General features: G+C 41.2%; 1 protein-coding gene across 1 annotated transcript; it reads left to right on the top strand.

The window, feature by feature from the left end:
* Positions 1-10,374: 10,374 nt before the first annotated feature.
* On the top strand, positions 10,375-24,793 carry cratb (carnitine O-acetyltransferase b). Its single transcript, XM_069681976.1, has 15 exons — positions 10,375-10,729; positions 11,099-11,326; positions 12,207-12,325; positions 13,258-13,311; positions 14,901-15,066; positions 15,617-15,791; positions 18,196-18,286; positions 18,979-19,066; positions 19,179-19,279; positions 20,071-20,190; positions 21,476-21,598; positions 22,002-22,137; positions 22,253-22,315; positions 22,412-22,549; positions 23,932-24,793. Exons 1-15 carry the CDS (start codon positions 10,679-10,681, stop codon positions 24,133-24,135), a joined length of 1,857 nt encoding a protein of 618 aa, XP_069538077.1. The 5' UTR covers positions 10,375-10,678; the 3' UTR covers positions 24,136-24,793.
* Positions 24,794-25,140: the final 347 nt, after the last annotated feature.

Here is a 25,140-nt window from a genome sequence, read left to right on the forward strand (position 1 = left end):
ATCTCATTTGCAAGAAGAGTACCAATTAGACAGGATGGGAAAGCGAGAGCTGACAGAGATGTGAAGCGACTAGCAGAAGCAGAGGGACAGATTGAAAAGGTCTCTGATTTTCATAGAGAAGAGGGATGTGAAAGCATAATCCAGACTGAAAGTGTGCAGAAGAGTCATGCCGCAGAGCTGGCAAGTTCAGGCCAAGCTGCTGAGGGTCAGTACAGGCATGAATCAGCCTTCAGAGAGTGCTCCAGTCTACTCTGTGCAATCCCAGATAGGAGTAGAGATGCCAATAGAGGGCCAGAGTGGAGTGGAACTGGGATCTCACAAGGATCTTACCTTGCTCACAGTGTTTTGTCAAAACAAACTGAGGAACTTATTAGTAAAATAGAAAAAATAGGAGATACGACTGTTTATAATAGCGATAAACTTGAGCGGTTTAACAAGGCCGCCCATGACGTGCCCAAAGAGAACACAGAGGAACTGCAAACGTTCGGTGATATTGAATCAGATACCCCTGTTCATGACGTAACCCCCAGATCTCCAAAAAGGATTGCACCCATGGGGAGCACCCCAGGTCCCCTTGAGATTCAAATCCCCAGGAGTGTGTTTTACGTCGCGGAAGAAATGGAGGGCAACAAAAAGGCTGAAGGTCAAAGCGACGAGCGGAAAGACCGGGAAGCAGGTAGAGAGGTTGAGAGGAGGGATAGCTGGAGGATCGGAAAACCCCTGAGCCGGATTGAGTCCCTGCGAGAGAAAATCAGACAAAGAGAGATTGAGAGGCTGAGACAAAAAGCAGCACAAGATGAGGATGACGTTGCAGAGACAACTGATAGTGCTGGGGACAGGTATGAAGAGAGAGAAGCTGAAATAGAGGAAGAGAGAGAAGCTGCAGCCTATATACAGAAGAGGCTGGTTGAAGCAGAGACGGGACAGGAAGATGCAGTAGCGCAGACATTCATGACGGCATTTGACGTCAAACAGGAAGTCGGTGTGTTGAAAACCAGCCCCCAACTTCCTGTTTCTGTTCCAAATTCGCAAGCTGTCAGAGGAGAGGAAGTAACAACATATGCCACTGCTGCCACTGAAGGTATCTCTGACAGCTTCCAGACAACCGAGGAAGAGGACGACTCATTAAAACATGTGGAAGAACAACTGAAGCGCCACAGGAGCCAACACGAGGACAGAGACGAAGAAAGGAAGGAGGAGGAAACGGAACTCTCACAGGAGGAGGAAGGGGAACATATATCGGCTCTCGATCCTGATCAATCACTCTCCCCTGTGCCACAACATCCCAACTCCCTCGCAGCCATGAGCCGGATTTACAACTTGGAAACGGTAGGCTCGAGATCGGGCTTGTGTCTAAGGGAGAGGACTGTAGACATCCCAGCAGTGCACCTTGTTAAAGTAAGGCCTCTCAAGTCAAACACGCAGCAATCGGACAGCAAAGAACTCTCAGGTGAAGACAGTAGTGGGGTTCAGACAATACAACAACAGATAGAGCAGTTTCAGCTCAAAGAGCAGGAAGCGCTGAAGTCTTGTGCGTCGACAAATAATCCTCTTGATGTCAGAGGGACTAAAGGGCAGCAAAGCAGAGGTTTGTTGAAGCACCTGGTAAAGGACAATGCCAAGACCCGAGAGAAAGATGACGAGACATCAGACTTGAACCCCAAAGGTGCTTCTCAGCGGGCTTGCTCTCCGACAACTCGGCTCAAACCTTCTAACCAAACCCTTGGCGTAACCCCCTCGCTTCTAAGGAGCCAATCCCCGGACAATCCCCTGAAACCCTCGGATTGCACCCCAACCCCCACCTGCTCCCCGGTGTCCCCATCTCCTGCCCAGTCTCCTAGTGTCTCCCCATGTGCTACCCCATCGCCCACGCTCTTCTCTATCAGGAGTGCCTCTGGTGGCCACGTAAAGAGAGGTGCCACCATCACTATCTCTCCAAGAAAGACTACTGGAGGAGGGGTGACGGGATCCACAACAGGGTCCAATACCGCAAAGACCTCCCAACAGCAGGCCCAGACATCTTCCGCTGCTACGGAGACAGGAAAAAAGAAGTACCCCACTGTGGAGGAGATTGAGGTGATTGGTGGATATCAGAATCTGGATAAGTCCTGTCTGGTCAAGATCAGAGGTACCCCGAAAAGGGTGAGTGGAAACATTTTGTTGTTTGCCTTTTACTGCTGAGACAAATGTAAGCAAAACAGACATATGTGCCTCTGGACTATATTTAAAAATGTTCTCAAAATGGTGCTCAACCTAAGCCAGATTTCAAGGGATGGTCACTCCCCCGCTTTCTCAACTTCATCAGAGGTGGGCTGGAGTGCATCACCTTGTGTAACCTGCCCGATGGTCTCTGGTTGTCCAGCAGAATCCCCTTTCACTTGGAGAACATCCCTTTTGATTGAGAAGTGCGATCACAGAGACCGACCTAAGCCGGTTAAAGCCTCATTAAGCACGACATCTTGATTCTTAACCATAATATCCTGGAGTTATCTGCTGTGCCGCTTGCTTCTGTGGTCAAATTCTCGGCAGGCTTTTGACTTCCAGCCTTAAACGCTGATATCACTGTACATACTTTAGCCAAACCTTTTGACACGTTTATGATTTGTCATTGAAGAACAAAACCACAGCAAGACAGTGAAAGCAAACTGCTTGTTTTGTTTGCTAATCTGGGTTATTGTAGCTTTGAAGAAAAGATATAATACAACTTTGAAGAGACGGAAGACTTAGGGGAATCACAAATGCATGCGGCCAGTGTTTTCACACGTGTGAATGCTTTCAAACCACACTGGTACTTACAGTAAATTCCGTCTGAGCGCTTTCAACTCAAACAAGAAGGGAAGTTAAAGTTCATATTCGGACTCTTTGTTTCCTCTTTTTTTAGCCTTTTCTGAATCCAGTCCTTGTTTGAGAGAGAGAGAGAGAGAGAGAGAGAGAGAGAGGGAGATGACCTCTCATGTAATAAAAGGAAAAACTGGATGACAAAGTTGCTCAGTAGAGCAGAAATCCTACATGACATCATCCTTTGATGGTCCGTCAGACTGTATTGTTAGATGTTTCTCTACACCTGACTGCCTTTTAGATTAATTATATAGTTTTGTATTAAATCTTTCCATGTGCAGGAGTTGTGAAAATGCTGGTTAACCCCACGCAGTCTGCAAGAACCCGTGTTGCAGACTGCTTCCTTGTTCCCTGACACCAATTCTGCCGTTTTTGTTGAGTCAGCCGTCCCGTCCTCCCAGACAAATCTCTCTTTGTATCATCTTGGCTGTTTCCTAGCGAGACTTTGGTTTGTTAGATACTTGGCAAACAAGTTCTGACCACGTTGACCCTCCACAGCATGACTGAGCGCTACTGACAGCAGGCTGCCAAACTCTCCGTCAGACGTGGGTGAAATGGAAAGAGAAAAGAGACGGGGTGCTACAGAAAGATGTCAGAATAACTCAACGGTGGTCTAATGTGTCGACAAAGAGCCTGAGTGAGGGAGGGCAAAAGAGATGACAGTTTGACAGCCATACTGAGAGGATTAAAAGCTTGTTATTTGTTCTAACAGAAACTCCCTGTCGCGCTGCATGTTTGTGCTCACTTCCCTGTTTCAGACTTCTGTACTTCCTCCAAACGAGAGACAGATCGACACAAGGAAGTGACGCTGTATCCATTTTTAAATAAGACTCAGACATTCAGCGCAGGGCCTTCTGATTCAAAAACTCTACTGTACTTATTAGACACAAGAGAGAAAGAAAAAACTGTTATGATGTTAACGTCTCTCTAGGACTTTCTCCAGCTCTCAACCAGCCCATTGCTGTGACTTCTAATTAAATAAACAGTTATTTATCTATAAGTACGGTCCTCTTTTAGCTGCAGCGGGATTCTCTGACCACCTGTCGCTTTCTCAGTGATGCCCTTCAGACTGTCTGACGTCAGGTCTCCATCCCTCCCCCATCTGACCCACGCCATCTTGTCACAGAGGGGGGTGACCTCCTGGCTCCTCGTCTTCATCCTCCTCTTATTCCTCTGCGTTTTCCTCTTAATGTCAACTTGTTGACCTCGACTACCTCTTACTCAAACGCACCCCGCATTGGCTTGAGTCTTTGAAACATTAATCATTGAGTTTTACTCGTAAGAAGTTTAAGGATCTTCCTGAATTAACCAATTTAAGCATTTTTATTTGCTATTTTGCTCAGCTTTTCCTTTATCCTAAGCAATCCCAAACACGCTTTTGAAAGACTGTACATTCCTCCTAAGATCAGTCAGGAGGTCAGTCTTGGATGTGAAAACTTGCAGCCCATATTTAAAAACTTTTGCCTCCTTTGCTCACATATTCTCCCACTCTTTCAGTTTCTGCCTCACACCCGTTGCCTCTGCCGTCCTGCTGCGTTAGCTCTGGATAATCGGGTTCAGGGAGGCAGGATTAGCCTCCTGTGCCTGAGCATGATTCGTCCAGCCTCTCTAATGCAGAGCTATTATTTGCTCTCTTCTGCAGACAGATACTATTAGGGTGAAGCAGCGGTAACTGGCATAGTGTGAGCAGTGTTTGTTCCAGGCTCCGTCCAGATTGCGTATGCACCTCTGGGAGAGTGTTTGGGTCTCAGAGCTAAGTTGCTGTTATTATAAGGCACACTTTGGATGTGCTGCGCTGACCAATCGGCCTGTCTCCTGTCTGGTCTGTTTACACCACGCTTACCTTGGAGTAAACAAACTCCACGCAAATATCCATCTGTCAAGGACAACGACCCAATCACTAATCACAGGCCTCATTCTCCTCTTCCACATTTGCAACCAAAATATAATGCATCTGTCTGATGGATTTCTTTCCCTAAATAATCAATAAGTTCATGTGTGGACTGTTCATCTGCGAGTACTCCACCGAGGGAGTATTTCCGCGGTGTTAAGCCTCAGGCTGTCAGTTAACATTACACTGACAGATTACAAACATCTCACAGAGACAGACTGAGACTTGCTTTAGTGCCTCGGAGCTGTGTTTAAATTCGACTGTGTGAGCACACATCAGAGGAAACACTCACTGGTAACTCAGGTATAGAAAGCTCTCTGCCCTTATCGGTTCAAGAAAAGATATTTGAATGCAGGCACTTTAAAAATGTGTTTTGCATGCAATGTTTTGTTTAGATTTTCTAAGATAATTCATGTATTATGAATGCAACAGGTGTTCAGCTTATTAACTTTGTAGCCCTATTTTCCTTACAGTATCTGTACGCTAAAACAGACATGCTCTACTTTAAATGTGATGTGTTTTTAATTTAAAGTGCTAATCTCGAACATCTCAGTTTCGTTCTCTTTGGCGTGCCAAATGATGGCGATAAACAGTTATTGCGGGAGCACTCTTCCCAGATATCCAGACAGTGCTGCATGTGTGACGTCCACGGTTGGCTCCGGTTGTAACTCTTGATTTTCCTCGCTGACGGTCGCTTTTCTTTTTAGACTGTTTGCTTCATCTGAGTGTCGAGTTTGTTTCTTTTTCTTTGGATTTTCACTTATTTTTGAAGTTGTATCTGTAGTCATCGATCTTCTCTTTGTTTGTTCAGCCATAGTAGATTACTGTTTACTCGCAACACTTGCAGAGACGGGAAAAGCAGCCGCTTAGCTCCGCCTACCCTCTCTGGCAGGAGCGTCACTAACTGGGCAACGCCTGATTTTGCCCCTCGAAAGTCGCAACAGACCCCCAGTCTGTAATACTGCACATGCAAAGGCTTTCATAAGTGGGCCATAGGCTCAATCACCATTGTGTTACCTCATTCAGACTTAACAGACATTCTGATAATCCTGATAAATCTCCAGAGCCAAATAACAAGTAAATCTTGCAGAAATATTTCACTCTGGCATGACAGTTGGAATATAAATGACCTGTTTAATGTGTTGTCAGTTTCGAAAACTTTCGGCAAAGAATTTTCTTAGTTACTAATAAATCAAAGGCTTGTTTGAGCTCAAGTTGCCCTTAATCTTTAAATAAATGTATGCCTTCAACTAAACGATGATAGTAATGATACTCCAGCTGCTGCTACTCACTATAGAGCAAATAAAAAAAGGTATATGAGGGTGTTAGCAGACGTATTTGCACCTCTTTTGAGTGGATGTCAGTTGTAAGCCCCTCTAAAGAATCCCCTTAAAGTTCAGTAAAAACAGCAGATAAACAAACGTTTTTGAGCTGGTTAAAAATTGAATGATCGTCTTTGTACTCATGTTTACAGGGAAAGGTGTGTTTCGACGAGGACCAGCTGGAGCAGGTGTGTGAGTACCCATCAGAGACCTCCATGCTGGCTTCTACCCCCTTCCCTCTTGACCTCTGGAGGACCGAGAGGCCGCAGGGCGAGGAGGCGCAGGATGAGGAGGCTGAAATGGAGGAAAAAGCGATCTTGTCAAAAGGCACAAGGAGCGTGGGGATTTCGACAGGACGGGGTCTAAGAGTGGGTCAGTTTCACCCCTTTCTCAAAAAACATAAAGTGTAGTGGATGAGATTATGGATTCAGTTTGTTTTGCCGTTCATGAAGTCCACAGACTCTCCTCAGGGCTCACTCGGGCTAAGATGGCAATTTTCTTTCCTGTTTATCGTCATAGTTTTGTCGCCACGGAGTAGAGTGCCTAAACGTTCAGAAAATTATATATCTTGCAATACTCTACTGCATCATTTTCTTACTCTCCACAAATCTTAAGAAAAGACCAAAATCAACAATTCCCCGAGAAGCCGAGGCCTGGTATAAAGGATTGTCTGCACCACTGAGCTGTAAACACCTAAATGCACCAAACTGTACTCTGGGTGAAATTTTCAATCTTTACAAAGGTCCCAAACACTGTAGTTTATCTTGTGTTGTAAACACTCACTGCAAAACCAAATGTGTATTAGGCTATTTCAAAGCTACAAATAACCCCCAGTAAATAAAGTTTTTAGTCCTCATTCAACATTAGCTAAAAAACTAGTCTCCAACTGTTTTGTAACTTATGAAGCCTTTAAAAGGTGAATGATTTGACTGCTAGCTTAGTGCAACGCAAAGGATGGAAAACTAAGAAAAGAATTAAGACGTGGACAATAAGCGCTAATGATTCATTTAGCTATTAAAACCTGTTTCATGTCCCTGCACTGCCGTCTTAAGCCTTTAATTACATTATACTTCAGGAATAAACATTATCTTGATAAGTAAAGAGTTTATGAAGAAGTGAATAACTGTTATTTTTTGCTAGGAGGCTTGCTAACTGACACCAAGCTAAATGTTAGCAACTTTGTCACTCGGCAAGTTGGTTAGCTCGGTCGCTAATGTCAGTTAGTTCACATAATTAACTAATCTGTGAAACAACATATTTGATAACTCATTTGCTATCACTGGTACTACAGCTAACATTAGTATTCAACCACAAACTAGCTTACATTACCATCCGACAGTGTAACACAGAAGGACATTCCATGCTAAATTTTGCTTAGCAAGTTTCTAATGTGAGTAAGTTCACACAGTTAATTCAGCAGAGAGGTTTGTGCCATTGACTCTGTCTCGTAGCTGTCTTTCATTCCTCCTTTGAAGAGTATTTTATACTCTGACAGAAGGTTAAACAAACGTTTCTACAGAGTATGGAAGAGTGAAAGAAACTTACACTAAGCAATATTTTAGCAAGTTTGTCGCTTGGCAAATTTGTTAGCTCAGTTGCTAAGTTCTCATAGTTAACAAATCTGTGAAACAACATTTTGATGACCCGTTAGCTAACATTGGAATAAAGTTAATATTAATATACAAACTAGCTATCATTACGGTCCGACAGTGTAACACAACAGGAAAGGCGTACATTCTGTGCTAAATATTGTGCGACTTATAGCTAACATTCCTTGCAAAATGTTAGCTAGCTAATGGTTTTGTTTGCTAGGAATTGTTTGAATGCTCACGTTAACTGTTGAGACTTAGCTGTTGGTAGCTAGTGAGTTATCAAATACGTTCTTTTACTTTAAATTATGGCCCAATGTCCCGAGAGATTTTATGTACCACGGTCCTTTCAGTTGCACAGCAATCCAGAGACAATGAATTGATAACGTAACATCAGAGGAAAACGCTTAAATATGATGAACGTGTGCTAGAAGCCTTATCCCTTCTATAAAAAAAACTGACCATTTCAGTTGGATGACCAAATCAGGTTAGCATCGTGGGCAAACTCAAAGTAGTGATGAAATGAAGGCAAAATATTCGTTTTAGATGCAGCAATAGAAAATGTAAACCTGTTAAAAATCATGTCTATAGAGAGTGGAATGGTATGACTGCATTTATGGCTCTCACAAAGCCATAAATGTAACTGTAGGTGAATAAAAGTATCCCCAAAACATAGAAATAGAAATAGAAATCCTAGATTCACCTTATTTACCGCCCATCTCCGTCTCTCTGTCTTACAGATGAGTCTTGCCCTCGGTAGAAGCCAGTCACCTCGCCAAAATTGTCCATGTGATGAGATCACTGACATTTTGTTGAACAATTATACATCATTTTTATTATATTTTGTTTGTATTTTACTGTTGAATTGAGTGAGTTGAAGTGAGTGTTTGTAATCATCGTGGTGTTTTTGTTTTCTAGCATCAGAATGAATGACGATTGTACAGAGCAGTTTGGTTTATGCAGTCGAAAATAAGAAAATATCTGTGTTTACTGGATTAGATATCATTTAGTTTTATTTTCAGGGACAATGAGGAACAAATGTGAATGTATAAGTATGGTACATATTATAACAGACCCTCAGGCGTGCCCTGTTGGGCCATGATGGATCACTTGTCTATGCAATGTAATGATAAAATTTTATTTTGTAGTTAATAGATTTGATTTTTTTCTGTCATCATCTTTTTAAACTGAAGTAAGCACTGCCTCAGCACTGAAGAGTGATGTGTATATCATCTGGTTCATCTGGTGGATTTGCCCATACAGATGATATGAAGATCAATTTATATAAAATAGAAATTAGATTTTTTTTTTTGTTGTTTTTCTCGACTGAAGCCTTTTTGAATAACCTCCTCTCAGTGGGTGTTGTGTTGAACGTTGCAGAATCAGGGGTGGTGCAATGTGTGTAGCATGATTGTGTGTGTTTTGTGGGGTTAAATTGAGCCTTACTGTTCACAATGACAACTCTGGTAACAGTTCAGGTAGATTGTGTGGCTGTATATGAAAGTATGTTATTTTTTTTGTCATGTGGAAGTGGACAGAGCTGTGTGAGTGAGAGTCTCTGAGAGGAAGCTGACTAAAGAACATAAATTATCATATTAACTTCATCATATTACAGCTAACTATCACACTTTTGGTTGTTTTACATGTATTAAACAATATATACAGATTACTTCTTGTTTGTAAATGTTAGAATTGGTGAAAGATAATGCAAATTCTGTGCAAATTATTTTTTTCTATGACGGTTTAAGAAGCTGGCTTCAAGAGAAAAAAATCTAATAAATGTCTGAAAGCAGTTTTGTCTCTTCATTGTTTTTCATTGCATCAAATACAGGAAGTGGATTGTTCCTCAGCTTTTTTCTTTGTCTAATCAAAAATGATTTTCTGAACGGATTACACATTTCTTACAATATAATTTATGATCAGTCAGTCGTGGAAAGTGACAGAGTACATTTATTAAAAAATACTTGGGTTCAATTTAAGGTACTTTTCTAGAGTTCTCTTACGCCGCTTTAAACTTATACAGAACTCAATTTTAAAGGTAAACTAAAATTAGATTTTTTTTTTAATCATAGATCAAATAAGAATATATGTGAAGCTAAAATGTCTAGTCAAGTGCCAAATTATCATCAATAATCACTATTTTAATAGTAATTTATCCTTTAAAAATAATATAATCATATAAAAGCTGATTTCTGGCTATTTTGTGTAGGTCTTCATACAAAACATCAATACATCTGTAATTATAATCAGGGATATAGTAGCTTAACGTTTACACGGGACATGTAACCGCATTGAATACTTTTAATTTGAATGCTTTCCCTGGTTATAAATACTTACTTATGTTATAATACTATCGTTATTACATCTAATGGAGTCATTTTACAGTCTGAGATGCGTATATTGACCTAAGCGGAGGAACTGAATACTTCCTCAACAGCTGACAATAGCTGCAAGTAGCATGAATAACACTGTTAAAACACCCTTGAGAGCTTCACGGTTTTTTTACGCACTTTTTTTCTTCAATTATTAAACTTTCTTTTCTTGTATCATTTTGCTTCCATGTTGTGTTTCCTAAAAAATGTTTTATGGTCTTTCACTTGTTTTATTAAAGTTTTAAATGAGTTTAAGCGCCATCTTGGGTGCAACAGCGCCACTCTGCGGAAAGATAGGGTATTGCACATTAAGTTCAGAGTCACGTAGCTGTTTACGGAAACATTTTTTACGTCAACACGTGTGCAGGCTTGTAGCTTTAGTACGATACGTGAATGTTTGCATGCGCACAGTTTGACGGAGCGAAAACACGGAGGGTTTCTTCTTTGGGTTTTTAATACACGCATGCACACACGTTTCAAACGTAGGCTCCAAACAGCGATGAGGAAGACGCTCATCTACATGCACCACGAAGCAGTAGGAAGGCTGGGCTTCATTTTGACGCTCTGACGCTGCTTGGATCGTGCGGAAAGTTAATGTAAATATTAAGACACAGTTGCCTTTTGTAACACAGATGCAACTTAAATTGTATTTCTCATAAAGGGAAGATGATTTTGAGAAAAATACAAGCAGGAACTTGCAGATCATGGCTGTCTCGGGTGAGTTTGTTTCTGTTTTTAGACTTTACTGTCGAACTAAAAATGCTTCTTGTAAACACACTGACTTTTAATCTTACATAGTGTGTATTTATGATCGCTAAAGTGCTGCTCGATTAAAAAACAGATCCTGTTTCTCGGTAACATATTTTCCACACTTCCTATTTTGATACGCCCTAGACGTGCCTAGCTTTAGTTGGCATTCATTCAAACTTTCATGGAAGTCGTTGTACTGTGCTGACACGCAGAGCCACTGTAGCAACATTTAATTGCACTAAGAGGTTTATGTTTAATGCCCCCGAGGAAGTTTGCATTGCAATAACTACACCCCTCAGTCCTGCAGAATACCTCAACTTCTTTTCTTCCTTTCAGGTTTCTTTGAGGCAGGATCTGTGTTGTTTCTCCTCCTCGGTGCCCCCCCAGCCCGTACCTCCTTTGGCCCAGACCCTGCAGGGCTACCTGAAGGCCCTGGAGCCCCTCTTGCCCCCAGAGGAGATCAACCACACCCGGAGGATGGTGCAGGAGTTCGGCAGGCACGGGGGCCTCGGTGCGCAGCTTCAGGAGGGGCTGGTGAAGAGGTCCAGACACACCAAGAACTGGGTCTGTGTGTGTGATGCACGAGTGTTGGGAAATGTGGCAGATGTTGCTGATGGATGTGGGTGTGTTTTTAAAGCGCAGATTGAGCTGCTGGGGTGTGTTTGAGGAATGCATGGGTGGTTAAAAAAATCAAAAAACAAAACTTAAAACCTGCTTTTGATCTCATGTTGAAAGATAAACTCATCCAGGAATGACTGAAAAGGATTTATTACGGCATCTTTTTGAACTTATTGTACAAAGCAAAGCAGAAAATACGTTAAATTATCAACAAAACCACAGAAAGGCTGCACTATTCTAAATTTGTCATTTAAATAAATGCATCTTATTACAGCTGTTTAAAGATAGCATAGACTTAAGTGGTGAAAAGCTTTTTCAATTGTTTTTCAAACACTAAAAATATATCACACAATATGTGTAAGTAAAGATTTATTGATATAGCACTTCACCTAAGTGACAAGATTTTTCACAATAAAAGCTCAGAACAGAATTTACAAACACAGAATCAACAAAATAATGGTTAAAAAACACAAAACACTTAAACAAGGCGGTAAAATATTGTTTGAGAAAAGTGAGGGAATAAACAGGAAGTGACTCAGATATTGTCGTGCTTTTCATAACAAAGTATTATCAGCACCTAGAACCTTGTCTGCATTAAAGAGCTAATATCAAGGCTCAAAGTTCATGTATTTACAGCTCTACATCACAGCGTTGCTCTATGACATGCAGGCTACTGTCCCTTTATGATGCTCACAAAACAAACTGTGTTCTATGGTTACAATGACACGATAACTAAAGTTGATAAAGTCAGTCAGAGAGTCTCTTTTATGATACTGTCTCTCTGTGTGTGTGTGTGTGTGTGTGTGTGTGGTCTCTGCCCTCGCAGATTGCACCCTGGTGGGTTCAGTGGGCGTACTTGGAGAGCAGACAGCCGCTGCCCGTGCACTCGAACCCGGCCATCTCTCTGCCCAGGAGAGATTATAACGGCTGGAGGAGCCAGCTTGTGTGAGTCAACGACTCAACAACACACACACACAAGTACACAAATCACACCAACGCACTCGCATAGCAGAGAGGGCACTAGTTGTAGCCGTTTTAATGCCGCTGGTTGCTCTTCTGAATCTAACCGAACTATTTAAATAGACTTACTTTATGGATGATGTGACACCGTCTGAGTACAAACCTCATCTGCCCCAGTTTGTTGATAAGCAGTTTGGTAGCATCTCGGCAAGTTCTGATGATTTTGTCTTGTATTATAAATATTTCATCACAGTAAATACATTTTGAAAACAGTGTATTATTGTCATCATGCTGTAATGTTTACAGTAAATACCACTAACTATCTTTTTATACAGTAATTAGTAAAGACACTTGTTGCACACGCCTGTGTATTTTCTAATTCACGGTTGACACTAACACCTTGTAACATGATAACCCTCTCCTCTATGAGCCCAATAAAAACTCTATGACCTTTAAAACCGGGGTCAGCTGTTTTCTCAGCAGGGGCACAAAGCCCTGTGAGAATTAAAAAAATAGAGCCCTCTGCTGCAGGTCTTCCCGTTCTGTAAGCCTGTCCCTTCATATGAGGACATATGCAAACGCTTCATGTGCACATGCTGCATGTTAATGGTTGCAGGAGAAGAACAGAAGCCTAGTTCTCTCTCACACAGTTACAATATTCTGAAATGTTAACATGGTGTACTGTCAACAGGGTTTATGTTTAGACAAGATCCCTGTAATTTACTTGTTTTTCCTCCATATGTTCCTGCTTTGTTATTACTTAATAATTTTTAAAGCATATTTTGACACATCAGATTTTTACTGAATGTAAAGTGTTTGTGTTGTACAGTGCATGTTAAACAGAGAGCACATAAGCTTTTTTTATTTCTTTTTTGCAGAATAAAATAACGTACCACAATATTTTTGTCTCTGTGCAGATTTGCATCCAAACTGATCGCAGCAGTTCTGGACTTCAAGGCCAAAATCAGCACGTAAGTAAAATCGAGCTGGTGACAAATGGAAGCAGTTTATCCTTTTCACGTTTTAAGTGAAACGTCCACGGTTGGCTCCAGTTGTAACTCTTGATTTTCCTCGCTGACGGTCGCTTTCCTTTGTAGACTGTTTGCTTCATCTGAGCGTCGAGTTTGTTTCTTTTTCTTTGGATATTCACTTATTTTTGAAGTTGTATCTGTAGTCATCGATCTTTTCTTTGTTTGTTCAGCCATAGTAGATTACTGTTAACTCGCAACACTTGCAGAGACCGGAAAAGCAGCCGCTTAGCTCCGCCTACCCTCTCTGGCAGACAAACCACTGCTGGCTGATGGAAAACGCGTCACTAACTGGGCGCCGCTTGGGATTTTTTCCGTGAAAGTCGCCACAGACACCCAGTCTGTAATACTGCAGATGCAAAGGCTTTCATCAGTGGGCCATCGGCTCAGTCACCATTGTGTTACCTCATTCGGTGATAGATAGAGACTTAACAGACATTTAAATGAAAATCACTTTAAGTGAAAAACGCAAAGTGCTCTGTCAATGCAGTATTATTTGCAGCGGTCCTCTTCACAGTGTTGTATAACCTTAAAGGATTGTTATCCCTCGTTATTAATGTTTGAGCAGCAGTTTTGTTGTAGTTCGTAGAGGAGGAGTTCATGTTAACTACTTAATGATAAAATAAAATATTCATAAATCATAAATGATTATTAAACTTGATCCGACAACATCCTCTGCCTGTCTTTCAGTCCTAAAAGCCTTATTTTGCTGTGAAGTATGAACACATGAACACATTTTTATTCAAATCCGATTGTTAAAAAAACCTGCTGCATAAAAATGCTGAAATATTTGTGAAAAGAATCTTGAAGTACTACATTTCAGACTAAAATCCGTTTAGTGAACAGAGCATCGTGGACTCAGTGTGTCAGTGTTGCTGCTCTGTCGGTCAGAACTTAGAAAACAAAGATTATTCAGGATATAAAGTAAACCCATTAAACTCAAATTAAACGTCATTAAAGCCGTTTATTATCTATAAACTGTTGTCAACTTTATTTAAAAGCGGCAGTAATCCTCTTATTGAATCTGCCGTGTCACCGTCACTCTCAGCAGCTCCTATTTCACAGTTTTAACCTTTAAGCCCGGCTGGCATCAGTCTGTGTTTCTCTGCTGCGTGAAGTTAATCTGGTTCTAAATTTATTTACCGCTCTGTGTGTAACCGAATCCCTGCAAAGCCGGCAGCACGCGACCGGAGCGTCAGTGTTGTTTTCACTTTTTGGCCTGACGCCGGGTAAAATCAAAATCACACTGAGCTCAGCCTTTGTTTCAGTGTGTTCAGAACAACAGTCTTTCTTTGTGACTCTGTATGTCAGCATGAACTCCTCTGAGGACTTAACAGGCTGAACTTAAGTGTTTTGTTGAACTCAAGTTTGAGCTGATAAGATTTTGGTTGTCAAAGGTCAAGTGTCACTTTGACCTCATCAGTATAAGTTGATAATTCATTTACAAATTTGGACAAAATCCATTAATGTCAAATAAGATAAAATTATGAAATGATGCCATTTTTATCTCTCCTCCTTCTTGTCCCCGTCAGCGGCCAGCTGCCCGTCGAGTACATGCGCGAGAAGCCTCTGTGCATGGAGCTCTACCCGCTCCTCTTCTCCTCCTGCAGGATCCCCGGCCCCAAACACGACTACATCGCCCACCACGGCCGCTCCCGACGCTCGCCAACTCACATCACGGTCGTCAGGAACTACCAGGTGAGACGAGCCGACTAAAGATAACGCTGTCAAACTTCCTGATATTTCTCAGTGAACTCAGGTAGCCTAAAGGTACTCTAAGGGCTCGAGCTGTGGTTTTATTTCTAAAGTGTCAAAAACAGTGAAAAAAAAAATCTCTTATCTTTCTGTCTGTGGTGTCGACTTAGTTTTGTCTGACCAACAGTCCAAAATCCAAAGATAGATTTAGATTACAATGACAATATTGACATTTGAAAAACTGAAATCACCAATATTTAGCTTTTAATCTAACTAAAGAAAAGAACATCAGCAATATCAGCAGCGCTACTTATGTGCTGTAGTTGTTCAACGTTAAATTGAAAAGGTTCAATTAATCACTACAGATATGTTAACTGTGAACACAATGCACTTAATGACACTAAAGCACCAAACACAGCCTGGTGTTGGGGACTGTTCTGGTCCGATGACACCAAACCGACACAGAGCGCGTCGCCGCTCTTACATCTCTCATCAAATCGTTCCACAGAGGACACACATAACAAAGATGGCCTCCCTTTTTTTTCTCCTCCAGTTCTTCCAGCTGGATGTTTACAACAGCGACGGCTCTCGGATGACGGAGAGTCAGATCCACGGGCAGCTGCTGAGGATCCGGGCTCAGTCCTGGAAGACGGACAAAGAGCCGATGGGCATCCTGACCAGCGAGCACCGCCACACCTGGGGACAGGCTTACAACCGCCTGCTCAGAGGTAACTCACAGGGCTACAAACACTCCTGTTGAATGTGTTTCACTGTGTGTCCAAATACTCAGCACTGCTATGTGTGTAGTGTTAAACTGTAGCAGACTATTTCACATGTTTTTAACCTCTTAATTACAAGCAATAACAGCTGATCACTTTCTAAAGTGTCCTTTAGCCTGTATAGTTTATGTTCAACCGTCCAGGCTGCTGTTGTTTTCCATTTCATTTAGATTTATTCATTTTAATCGTACAGTACAGCAGGTAACTATAAAGATATATTCTGCTTTATTCCTGTAAAATGTATTTTTAGGCCTGCAGTTGCAGTCAAAGGGCCCGACCAGACAGAACGCGTTTTGCAGGCTGTAAAACCTGAGGCGCACCGCACTGCCTTTTTTGTGGAAGTAAACACCCGATCAGACAGAGCGCGTTTTAGCAGCTGGGGGCGGCTTTTTTCCCTGCTGTTGTTAAAGCAACCACCGAATCATTAGCTGTCATTAACCTAACCGTTACATTGTAAACTGACAGAAGGCCCGCCTCTCCTTTCATCCGATTGGACAATGAGAAAAAACGCCCATGACGTCGGGCGCTTTTCTGCTTTGAGTTGAAGTTTTTTCAACTCCAGGCGCTCGGAGCGTTTCCTCAAAAACGCGAGGAGCACAGAGCGGAAAAAAGCGAGGTGCTCTGCAAAGCAAAAGCAGCGCGCAAAAAGCCTCTCATTGAAAACAATGACAAAAAAGCCCCCAGCTGCTAAAACGCGTCCTGTCTGATCGGGCCCAAAGACTTTTTTTTGATATTTTATAGTTAACCGGTCTACTTGTGTAAATACATGTAGGTATCATCAGGAAAATCAACTTCAGTATTGAAAGTAAAACTACTAAATGCAGAACTGTTAAAACTATTGTATATTTAATCATTAGATAATAATTACTCATGCTTTAATATAACAGAAGAAATATACTAACTATACTTAACTCAACATTTTTCTTACTGATTATTTTCTAGATTCGATTGATTGTAAAATGTCTTCTTCCAAAGTGTTTATTGTGTCAAACCAATAGTGCAATTAATTCTAATTATTAAGGCAATCACATTTTGAAGCAGGAACCATGAAAATGTTTTTAATAAATGACTAAAAGTATTAATTAAATAAGTTTTAGGGGTAGACGGTAGCTCATTCTTGGGCTTGGGATCTGGAGGGTGGCCCATTCAAGCCCCGGTATAAAAATAATAATACATTTTATTTATAGAGCGCTTTTCAGGACTCAAAGACGCTGTACAATATTTAAAATCAATACTAAAAAATAGACAAATGTACATACTTCAAACAAGTCAAAACAAAGCAACAGTACAATCACAGATTAAAAGCTAACTCAAATCAAATCAAATTTTATTTGTATAGCGCCAAATCATAACCAGAGTTATCTCGAGACACTTAACAAAAAGAGCAGGTCTAGACCGACTCTTTGTTATGTTATTTAAAGAGAAGCCCAACATGAATCACCATGAGTAGCACTTAGCAATATTCGGCACATTGGCAGGAAAAACTTTTAACAGGCAGAAACCTCGAGCAGAACCAGACTCATGTTGAACAGCCGTCTGCCTCGACTGGATGGGCCGAAAGTGGGATAGAAGGAGATGCAGGATAGAGACAGGCAGAGAGAGCAACAACAACATATGTTCTTGTTACAACAACAACATATGTTCTTGTTACATGAACAACAACAGACACATACTTACTTAAAAACTTAAAAAGGTGAGTTTTCAACAGAGATTTGAAATGTGATGGGTCTGTGCAGGTTTGAATGTGACTGGGGAGTGAGTTCCAGAGGGTGGGGGCTGCTATGGAGAAGGCTCTGCCCCCCCCCAGGTTAGGTGCTTGGCTCCATTCAAGCCCCGGTATGGACCAAGCATGGAATTGGGGCTGGTAGCTGGAGAGGTGCCAGCTCGAGTGTCCTTGAGCAAAGCACCGAATCCCCCACTGCTCGGGGTGCATGTCCATGTGCAGCCCCCTCCCTCTCACACCTCTCCATTAGTGCACGTCCATAGAGTCCTGTTTGTGCATGTGTGTATTTCGGGCCTTTGTGTGCGAGTGAGAGTGAAAACATTTAATTTCCCCTCTAATCACTTCTTCTTCTACTTTTTGCTTTAGTTCTACTTTTATATATTAAGTAAAAGTAGTTTAATTTATGACAAGGCATTATTTTATAGTATCCGCAAATGTTTTTAATGTAAAAAGTGCAGCGCTCTAAAGTACCTCACTTTTTGTACTTCAGCACAGTTAGTAACCCTTCACTTTCCCTTAATGTTTATATTTGTCAAATCTGTTTGTTGTTCTCCAACGCAATGATTATTTGTTAGCAGAGATATGTCACTAAACATTTGTAATTTGTGTGTTTGTGTGTTTGTGGCTCAGATAAACTGAACAAGGAATCTGTGCGTCTGATTGAGTCGGGACTTTTCGTCCTGTGTCTGGACTCTCCGGTCATGAGGATATCAGATGAGAAGTATGCACACACACACACACACGCACACGCACGCACACACACTCAGGTATTTCTGTGTTTGCAGCAGATGTTGGCTAACCCTCTGTGTGTGCTCAGATATAATTGTTCTGTTTGTTGACAGTCTGGAGCAACAAAGTACAAGTGCCTCTTCTGCTGTTTGAAATGTCGTCACAGTTACTTGTTGACAGCTTTGTAATGAAATATTGTTACGCGCTCAGATTTTAATGTTATGAATAATGTAGTTTTTGGAGATGATGGAGGAGATACTCAAATATAATACATAATTAAGATTGGAAATAAAATCCTTCATTACAGGTAAAAGTCCTGCATTCAAGTATGCAAGTATTTGTAGCCAAATGTACTGAAGTTTTAATAAAAAGAATTACTTATGCTGCAGAATATCTTCATTTATTGTGTTAAATTACTTTATGATAGAATATATAATCTTATATTCTTTTTTTATTGCTTAAAAAATACATTTAAAAGCATTTTAATGTTGTAATTTGTCAAAACTAGAGCCAATTTTACAACTTGTACACTCTGTAGATATCTAATAAAGTACTGCCATGTATTGTTGGTTTATTTAAAATAAAAGGAAAATATTAGCAACCATAAGTGTCATCAACAATAGCATTAAATCAGTATAATTTTTCTTAGTGTGTCATTTGGTTTGTTCCACCTTTGATTGACAGGTACGCCAGCCGTAAGGCAGCACAGGTCCTGCACGGAGGCGGGACTTTCTCCAACAGCGGCAACCGCTGGTTTGATAAGACGCTTCAGGTGAGCAGCAGGAATCATCTCACATGACGATGAAAGGTAACATTACACTACCCCGATACAGCAGGTACAAAAGGTAACTGTTGTTTCTGTGTGTGTGTGTGTGTGTGAGCAGTTTGTGGTGGGCGAGGACGGCTCGTGGGGTCTTCTGTATGAACAAGCCACCGCTGAGGGTCCGCCCATCGCAACACTGCTGCATCACATCCTGGACTACTGGTGAGAGGATGAGGAGAGGTGAACGTATCCGTAGCTTTTGTGGTGTTTTATGTTTGATATAGGGTCTGAATTCACAACACAGCAAGCACACAGTGTTGGAATGTATCTGGCACCTAATTTTGTCCTTGCAGGCTGCCGTACAGTCTGACTGTGAGACCTTAGACACTTCAAAATACAGTGCTTTTAAATTTTAGAAGGTATATAGCAGCATGTATACATGAAAGATAACCACGTTTATTTACATCCCATAGTATTTAAATTCGCAGGGCTGATTGTTATCAAATTAAAGTTATCTTGATTGAATCGTTTCCCCTCCAGTTGAGACTTTAGTAACCCTGCTTTTGAACGTGACACCTTTTGTTTAAGGAGACATGAATGTGTTTTCTTTTCAGCTGATCCACAACCTGACAAATTTCCACGCTGATTTGGCAAATGTATTTTGTAAAAAAGTGACTGAAATTGTTCTATTGGAAAAACACTGGAACAAGAGGCCACGGGGCGCCTGCTAAGCGCAACCGAGGAGGTGTTACAGCTCTTGCTAGATGTCTCATTACAGAGAAATTGTAAACACCAGCTACCAAAATGACTAGTTCTAACCTCTCTAGTGAATAAACAAACACAGGTATATTTATTACTCTTCTGGCAGTCTTTGTGTTGTGTTTTTCGCACGTTTATCCTCCTATGACAAATGATCTGTCAGCACTAATATGAGCTTGAAAATAGTTGAATTTTTGCTGTTTAACTTGCATACTCATGTATCAGTATTTTGTCTATTTTTTCTCGACTCGCAGTGAGAAGCCGGACCCAAAGAGAGCGCCGCTGGTCCCTCTACCGATGCCCAAGAAGCTCTACTTCCACATCGACAGGGAAATCAAAAGGGACATTGAGCACGCCAAGCAGAACCTGGATATGTGAGTTTGCAGGGTGGAGTTTTCTGCAGGATTCTTGTCATGATAAGAGAGGAATGGACTCTGAGTAAAATAGATGTTTGCTTTGCCTCAAAATCCAACAAAGTGAAGTGAAGCCACAGGAGCGTAAACACATTTATCTTCTCTGTGTGAGTGTAACATGACTGAATAGAAAGCCGTCATTAGCTCAACCACCATTTTAGAACCTTCAGAAGTCGTTATTATGATCCCACAGTCCTTTTATACACTGCTGTGTGATTTCAGAACACCCTGAAATAATTCAGAAGCCAAGTCAACAACTGCTTCTGTGAGCATCCATAGGAGAGGAGAGGAGACTACTGTATATAATCAGATAATGACAGATAATGTATTTGTAGTAATATAGAATGAGTTTATTAAAGATCCCCTCCAGTGAAGATCCAGTGTTTAACCTTGTAAACGTCTCCATGTGGTGTTCTTCATGTGCTACAAGACATATCAGGGACAACATCAGCAGTCGTCTCCATGGCTGGGCCTGTCTGCTTTTAAACTGCAGTGTACCAAGGACAGGCTGAACAACACGTTTTCAGATTGGCAGGGTTTGTGATGTCACAAACCTAAGGAGCCAATCCCGTTAATGGACGGGGTGACGCTATGCATATCATTATGTGCAACCTATGGCAACCACGTGGGCGATGCGCGAGCCAGCTGTAACTGTCATTGTAATTTTGCAAACTCTCAACTGACTGCTAACGTTACTTATTACTACATTTCAAGCTAGCTAAGTTTCAACAAGTGGCCTCTAAACGATGGCAGAGACGTGTTTTGTTTTCGCGACGGAGGGGGCGGTTGGAAATTGTCAAAGTGGGTGGGGCATATGCAGATTGGGGGATTTTTAATGAGGGAGAAGGAGGAGATGCTTTGGGAGGATTTTGACAAGGTAATTAAACATATTTTGCAGAAAAAACTACTCAGACACAATTTATTATTTCAAGCAGAGCATTTCATACGTCTTAAAACATGACTGGAGCTGGTCGCGGAGGTTATATACCAAAAAGGGGGCTAAAAGTAAAGCATTAACTCAGAACTATTTATGTTTATATAATCTCCTAAATTATATTAAATAAAAAGTGCTTACGAAATGTCATAATAACCTTGTAAAAGATAAAAAAACATTACTGGCCTCCTGTTCTTATAGTGGGTGATATGATTTAAACTTGCAGATGAAGCCATACGAACAGAAGGTCAAGAAAAAGGCTTGAGTATGTAAAAATATTGTCACAAGTAACAAGTTTTCATTTCCTTCCAGTCTGATCAACGACCTCGACGTGAACGTGTTCAACTTCAAGGTGTTCGGCAAAGAGCTTCCCAAGCAGCACAAGCTGAATCCAAACTCCTTCATCCAGGTCGCCCTGCAGCTCGCCTACTACAGGTCAGCCACAGCAACATAGCACACTTCAGGTTACAACACTGAGATGAATAGAAAGATTCACCTTCAGAAAGTCGCGTTTCATGTGTAGGCAGATTAACCGAATAGAAGGAGAGTTCCGGGGGGAGTCCTTGATGTAAACAAATGAGGGCTAAATGCTGACTAACTCCATGGCAACAGTTTACTTCCTGTTTACATCAACCAAAGCATTATGGGATTTCCATCACTTACAGAAAATAGACATAACTGAGACTCAAAATGTAGATGTTGAAAACCTTTATTTAGTTAATTTGTTTCAGTATTTGTAGTCATTTTCTTGGAACTTACAGTGGTGATAAATGAATAAGACAAAACATGTGAGTTGTTTTTAAATTTCACTCCTTTTTGTTATTTCTTTTATCTTTAGAGTTCACAACGAGGTCTGTGCCACCTGCGGTATCATCTCTCAGCGGATGTTTCGCGGAGGAAGAACAGAGTATGTCCGCTCGCCCACAAATCAGACGCTCAAGTTCATCCTCGCCTTCGATGATCCGTCCGTATCGGTGAGAAACCCGAGTGAATTCACGTTAGCTTAGTTAGTTTCAGTTGATTTAACACCAAAGCAAAGTGTGCTTTATCTAGTAATCACAGATTATGCTTTATGTTTTTGTGTTGCAGCGTGAAGCAAAGGTGCAACTGCTCAGAGAAGCTGTTGATGCATATTCAGCTCTGACTGATCAGGTGAGTAGCATGCACATGTTTTTTAACAGCTTTTTCCTTCTGGTATTCACTGATAAACACTCGTCTTCTTTTATTCCCCCGCTGTGCTCTGTTCAGGCTCTTAAAGGACACGGCATTGAGAGCCACCTGCTGGGGCTGAAGCTGCAGGCCATCGAGGAAGGGCTGAGCATTCCCAAAATCTTCATGGACACAGCTTACGGCCTGGCGACGCACTGGAAGCTCCGGACAGGGCAGGTGTGTGTTTGTGGGTAGAGATTAGAGATAGACCGATATGGTTTTTTCAGGGCCGATACCGATTATTAGTAGTCAAGGAGGCCGATAACCGATATTTGGAGCCGATATTCATTTGCAGTAAAAGTATTGGTGTCAAAATTTTGAATAATACAAACTCCAACACTTAACTTTGTTTAAATGCCTTTAAGCATATGTTTATTAAACAAACAAACAAAAAGCGCAGGGAGTTCCCAGGGTCAGCAGCATCTCTTATAAAGTTAACTGAAAATTTAAATAAATAAATAAATAACTTCCTGAAGTTTTATAAAGTAAATAAAACAAAGTTGAATAAAATTAGCAAAGAAATGAACTTTTTCTCCTCTCCGCCGTGTGTGTGAGCACTCTGCATGCACAGCTTTCACTGCTGATTGGCTGTTACCCGTGCCATGGCTCTGCGTGTAACCAATCAGTGCTGTGTGTGGGACAATGCTGGAGGCAGAGTAGTGACTGCAGACAGAGAGGCGCGGCTGCATCAGAGCCAAAATAACCCAGTTTTAAATTGATCTCTTATCGGCCGTTGGATTAAAAAAATAAATAAATAAAAAGAAATAGGCCGATATGCGTCAAAATGCCGAATATCAGCGCCGATAATCGGCCCGGCTGATAATCGGTCTATCCCTAGTAGAGATGTGTTTTACAGAAGGTAATGACAGCCTGGTAGCACAACAGGAAGTTAGAATGTTGTTTTGGTCTGAATATGTAAGAGGGATTTTTTTCTATCAGCTGTTTTCCTGTAGTTTGAAGCATGTGATGTTCTCCTAAAGTAGTGCATTTACTGTCAACAACATGCAATTTGGGATTTTCCAGCAAAATCAAGCTTCTAATCTTAGACCTGTAGGTTATTTGCTCTCCCAGATCTTTCTGTAAACTTAACTGCAGATTTGTTTGCTGTAAATATGCTCCTGTCTCAGAGTCTCGTGTGGTTTTTATGGCCCTGCTTCAATTCTCCAATCACTCGCTAATTTTTGGTCTGCAAGATGTCAGAAAATAGTATTAAAAAACAGTGAAAAGCAGGAAATCTTCACACTGCAGGGTGGAAACTAGCAAATATTTATATTTTTATCATATGTTTGGATCACAAAATATTTTGCTGTCAACTTTAATGATTGCAAGTAAAAACAATGAATTATTAAAGTTTTGTCTGCGCATTTAAAGTGTTGTGTCTGATTAAATGCTAAACGATGGATTTTTAGAAAATATTGATGTTTTCAAATGTGAATTTTCATCTTTAATATATTATATTATATAAAATATTGATATTAGTAAACATTTTAATCCCCAGTCTCAGCATCAACATGATATTTGTGCAGGTAATTATAAGCTTATTATTTCTTTTCTTTTAGGTGCCTGCGAACACAGACAGCGTGATGTGTTTCGGGCCCCTCGTTCCTGACGGTTACGCCGTCTGCTACAACCCTCAGGCAGACCACGTCCACTTCTCCATCACCGCCTTCAACTGCTGCGAGGAGACGCACGCAGAGACATTAGCCGTCACCCTGAAGGACACCTTGTGTCAGCTACAGCAGCTACTGGAGCCTACCGTGTAGAGCTGCAGGATGAAGCCACTCTTCTACACCTAGAAGTCTTGATGAGGCTTGTTTCTGACACGGATGATATTTTGTGAACGCTTCACGAGAGCGCTGAACCTGAGACAGTACTGAAGACTGAACACAGTGTCTCTGCGGTGCTCTTGTTGCTTTTTTAAAGCTTTTGATAAAGCAAGTTAATCACTTTCCTTTTCTAGCAAAAGCTGGGCATGCATGCTGCTTATAGTTACAACTGATGCACTTAAAGGAATCTAATGCTTCAATATGTCTGGGTGAAAAGTTAAAGCCAACCTGACACTCCGTCATCAATCACCATAACCCCAAAAAAATCTGTTTGAACTGACTGCACTCCTTTTACCAGTCATGAAATAACCAGCAGCCTTTCTAATGCCCTCTCTTGAGAATGAATATGTGTTTGTGTCGCACTGCAATCAGAGATGATAGATGTTTGATTTTGGAGGTTGACAAATGTGTTTTGAAATGGACCAAAAGCCAGAAAATAGGGTTATTAATGTTGGCAGTGCTTGTCTGTATTTACTGTATATTGAGATGAATGTTAAGACGTTGGTCCCCCCCGCTGAGGTGTGTTGATCTGCTCTGAACCAGCAGAACTGGTTAATAAAGCCTGTTAACTCGTGGCTTATTGTTTAAAATGATTTATGTGTGTGTGTGAGAGAGAGGGAGAGAGATAGAGCGTATGATTCAGAAAGGTGGAGTACAAACATTTCATACCTGTTTATGTTACATTGACATGTCGCTTAACTTGACTATGCAATAAAACCCCAAGACGTCCAGCTCACAGTGATGTCTAATAAAGATATGAGACCCAGGGCAGGACTGTCAATAAGAAACTAAGACCCCCAGGCAGAATATACTAAAACAGTAGCTTGCAGAGTTGTCAGCTTCCAAAGCTAGAAACACATAGGCACAATAGCTTGCTTGTTAAAGAGAACATTTGTGTTATATGAATGTTTCTTTCGTGAATTAGAGTTTTGCTCCCATTTA

Source organism: Semicossyphus pulcher, unplaced genomic scaffold (genome assembly GCF_022749685.1).
Source record: "Semicossyphus pulcher isolate SPU_LCO1_2020_fin unplaced genomic scaffold, fSemPul1.0.p SCAF_5, whole genome shotgun sequence".
Classification (NCBI taxonomy): Eukaryota; Metazoa; Chordata; class Actinopteri; order Labriformes; family Labridae; genus Semicossyphus; species Semicossyphus pulcher.

Excerpts from the sequence above, each read along its gene's own strand:
- cratb (XM_069681976.1), top strand. The coding sequence starts at position 10,679 with ATGATTTTGAGAAAAATACAAGCAGGAACTTGCAGATCATGGCTGTCT. Across the intron at positions 12,326-13,257 it reads GGCTGGAGGAGCCAGCTTGT|ATTTGCATCCAAACTGATCG; the intron begins GTGAGTCAACGA and ends GTCTCTGTGCAG. Across the intron at positions 22,138-22,252 it reads TCGATGATCCGTCCGTATCG|CGTGAAGCAAAGGTGCAACT; the intron begins GTGAGAAACCCG and ends TTTGTGTTGCAG.